Source organism: Montipora foliosa, chromosome 6, assembly GCF_036669935.1.
Source record: "Montipora foliosa isolate CH-2021 chromosome 6, ASM3666993v2, whole genome shotgun sequence".
In the NCBI taxonomy this organism is placed as follows: domain Eukaryota; kingdom Metazoa; phylum Cnidaria; class Anthozoa; order Scleractinia; family Acroporidae; genus Montipora; species Montipora foliosa.
This window is the reverse complement of record NC_090874.1, coordinates 65036205-65038704: the sequence shown is the minus strand read 5'-3', so window position 1 is coordinate 65038704 and position 2500 is coordinate 65036205. Positions and strand designations below refer to the sequence as shown.

Genomic DNA, 2500 nt, shown 5'->3' with positions numbered 1-2500 from the left:
AAGGTCTTAAACGAAATAAACGATTTACTCTACACTTTTCTATGGAATGGTAAAGGCGACAAAATAAAACGGAAGGTAATGATCAATGACTTTGATCTTGGTGGCCTAACAATGATTGATATTAGCTCCTTCAATAAATCTCTCAAAATCACATGGATAAAAAAATATTTAGATAACAATAACAAAGGAAAATGGAAAATCTTTTTGGATAAAGACCTTAAAAAATATGGCTGTCAAAGTTTTTTTTCCTACAATCTCAATGTTACAGACATCTTATCGACAATAACAACTTCCGACGTCTTTTTAAAAGAAATATTAGGAATCTGGGCAGAAGTTAACTTTGAGCCTGAAATAAGGTCAAGAGAACACTTTCTGGATCAACAACTTTGGCATAACTCCTTAATAAAGATAGCCAACAAGACAGTTTTTTTAAAAACTGGTTTACAAAGGGAATAACTCGGGTGAAACACCTGTTAGGATCAGACAACACTTTTCTTTCATGAAATGACTTCTGCTGCAAGTATGAAATAGACCCTCGCCCTCTCAGTTTCTACGGATTAATATCGGCTGTAAAGTCTCTTCGCAGTAATTCTAATTTTCAGAATGTACAAAACGCCAACTGCGAATTTGAGCCACTGACAACAAAAATTTTACAAGCCAAAAAAGCAACCACATTAATATATAAAAAACTGATTAGTAACAAGGGTTTAACCCCAGAGTCATCTCAAAAGAAATGGCTAGAGGATTGTAGCCTACCAATAAATGACAACATAAATTGGACTGATGCCTATCTCTTGGCTAAAAAATGCACGAAGAGTACTAAGCTGATAGAGTTTCAGCTTAAATTTTTACATAGACGTGTACCAACCAATAGCTTCTTATTTAGAATAGGCCTAAAGGATGATAAAAATTGCAGTTTTTGTCACACCTCCCCCGAGTCATTAATTCATCTTTTCTGGTCATGCCACATAACATCTCACTTTTGGAATAAAGTTACTGAATGGCTGAAAATCTTAAATTTACTTCGTAGAGATTATATTTTGACGAACATTATTGCTTTGGGTCTGAGGCCAGACATCTCTCATTTTGCGCTTTTTATCAACTATTGTTTCCTTTGAGCACGGTATCACATATGGCTCGCTAAAACAAAAGAAAACCATCCAAATCTTACGCATTTCATATGTACATTAAAATCACAATATGAAATAGAAACAAAATGTGGAGAAACAAAGAAATGGAAACCTCTTGCAGGATATATGAAGATTTAATGATAACTTAAATTATAGTTTTTATACCTATCTCTGTTTTATCTCTTACGCATTAGCTTTCTCCTGATCTCCTGTCAGATGCATAGCTGATTGTACCCGTAATGTACCACATGCCTTTGATCTGTTTTTGATGTTTTATGACCTAAGCTGGAAGGATAATTATATATTTTTCTCTCCTTTTTTTCTCTTTGCCCCTGGCCGTTACTGTATCTGTTAGTAGTGTACTGCATGTCATGTAAATATTGTGTAATTAAAATAAGTAGAGTGAAAAAAAAAAATATTAATAAAAAAAATATTTGGTCTGGACTCCGAAAGGCAAATTTCTGAAAACAGTTCCAAGGATTTCATGGTAAAGTACTTGGTGTTGAATTTTTATCATACTTTACTGAAGCGATGGACATTTTATTAACGTTTTGATGGTTGAGTGAATGGCGCAGCAGTAGATTGCGGTCAGAATTCCTACAGCAGGAAGCATTGGGGTTTTCGGTTTTGGTGGCCTTTCTTTAGATCGATTTTTCGGTTCAGTTTTGCGGCGCTGAGAGCTCTGGATGTGCTACACAAATTTTTGAAACTTCACAATCATTTTTTTTAATTAGTAGAATTATTGTGTAATTACCGATACCATAGTTAATAACCAAAGGCCTCAACTGTTTTGTGGGTATTTCTGTTCTTTTACCGGTTTTCTTTGTCCAATGATATTTAAAACCGAAAATTTGTCTTTACGCCACTGAACTCTAAACTTGTGAGGACACTTCAATCCATATTTTCGTGGCTTTTTGTTTCTTAGCATGTTATGCAATTGGGAATCCTTATAAGATATAAGGCCAGATTGCCACCGTCATTTAAATGCTAGTAGGACTTCAAACGAGATTCTTGACGAGTTAGCTGTACCGAAAGGTCTCTGATGACTCCCTTAGGCAGAGACGAAACATACGTTTTTAAGTAGCTTTTGAAACTTATAATCTGAAATATTTGATATTCAAGTTTATATACTTTTACTAAATTTTCGACCCCGGATATTGCATTTCCATCTTTATGATTGGCTCACTCAAATTTCGGTTATCGAAGGGGTTTATTTATTAAATATATACCGTCATGACCCTATATGGAAACTGATTGCGTCGGTCGTTTTGTAAAAACGGAGACAACATCCCGTTGTATACCTTAAGTAAAACAGTTCAGAATTAATCAATGAAAATTTAATAAAACAGCTTCCATTCGCGCTTATTAGA

The 2500-nt window shown here is 34.5% G+C and overlaps 1 protein-coding gene across 1 annotated transcript in view; it reads left to right on the top strand.

Moving 5' to 3' along the window:
- The first annotated feature begins 1566 nt into the window (after positions 1 to 1566).
- Positions 1567 to 2500, top strand: part of LOC138006167 (uncharacterized) — a 6262-nt gene continuing 5328 nt past the window's right edge. The window contains exon 1 of the mRNA XM_068852319.1: positions 1567 to 1617. Coding sequence (XP_068708420.1) covers positions 1615 to 1617 — 3 coding nt within the window. The 5' untranslated portion in view covers positions 1567 to 1614. The remainder of the gene's footprint in view (positions 1618 to 2500) is intronic.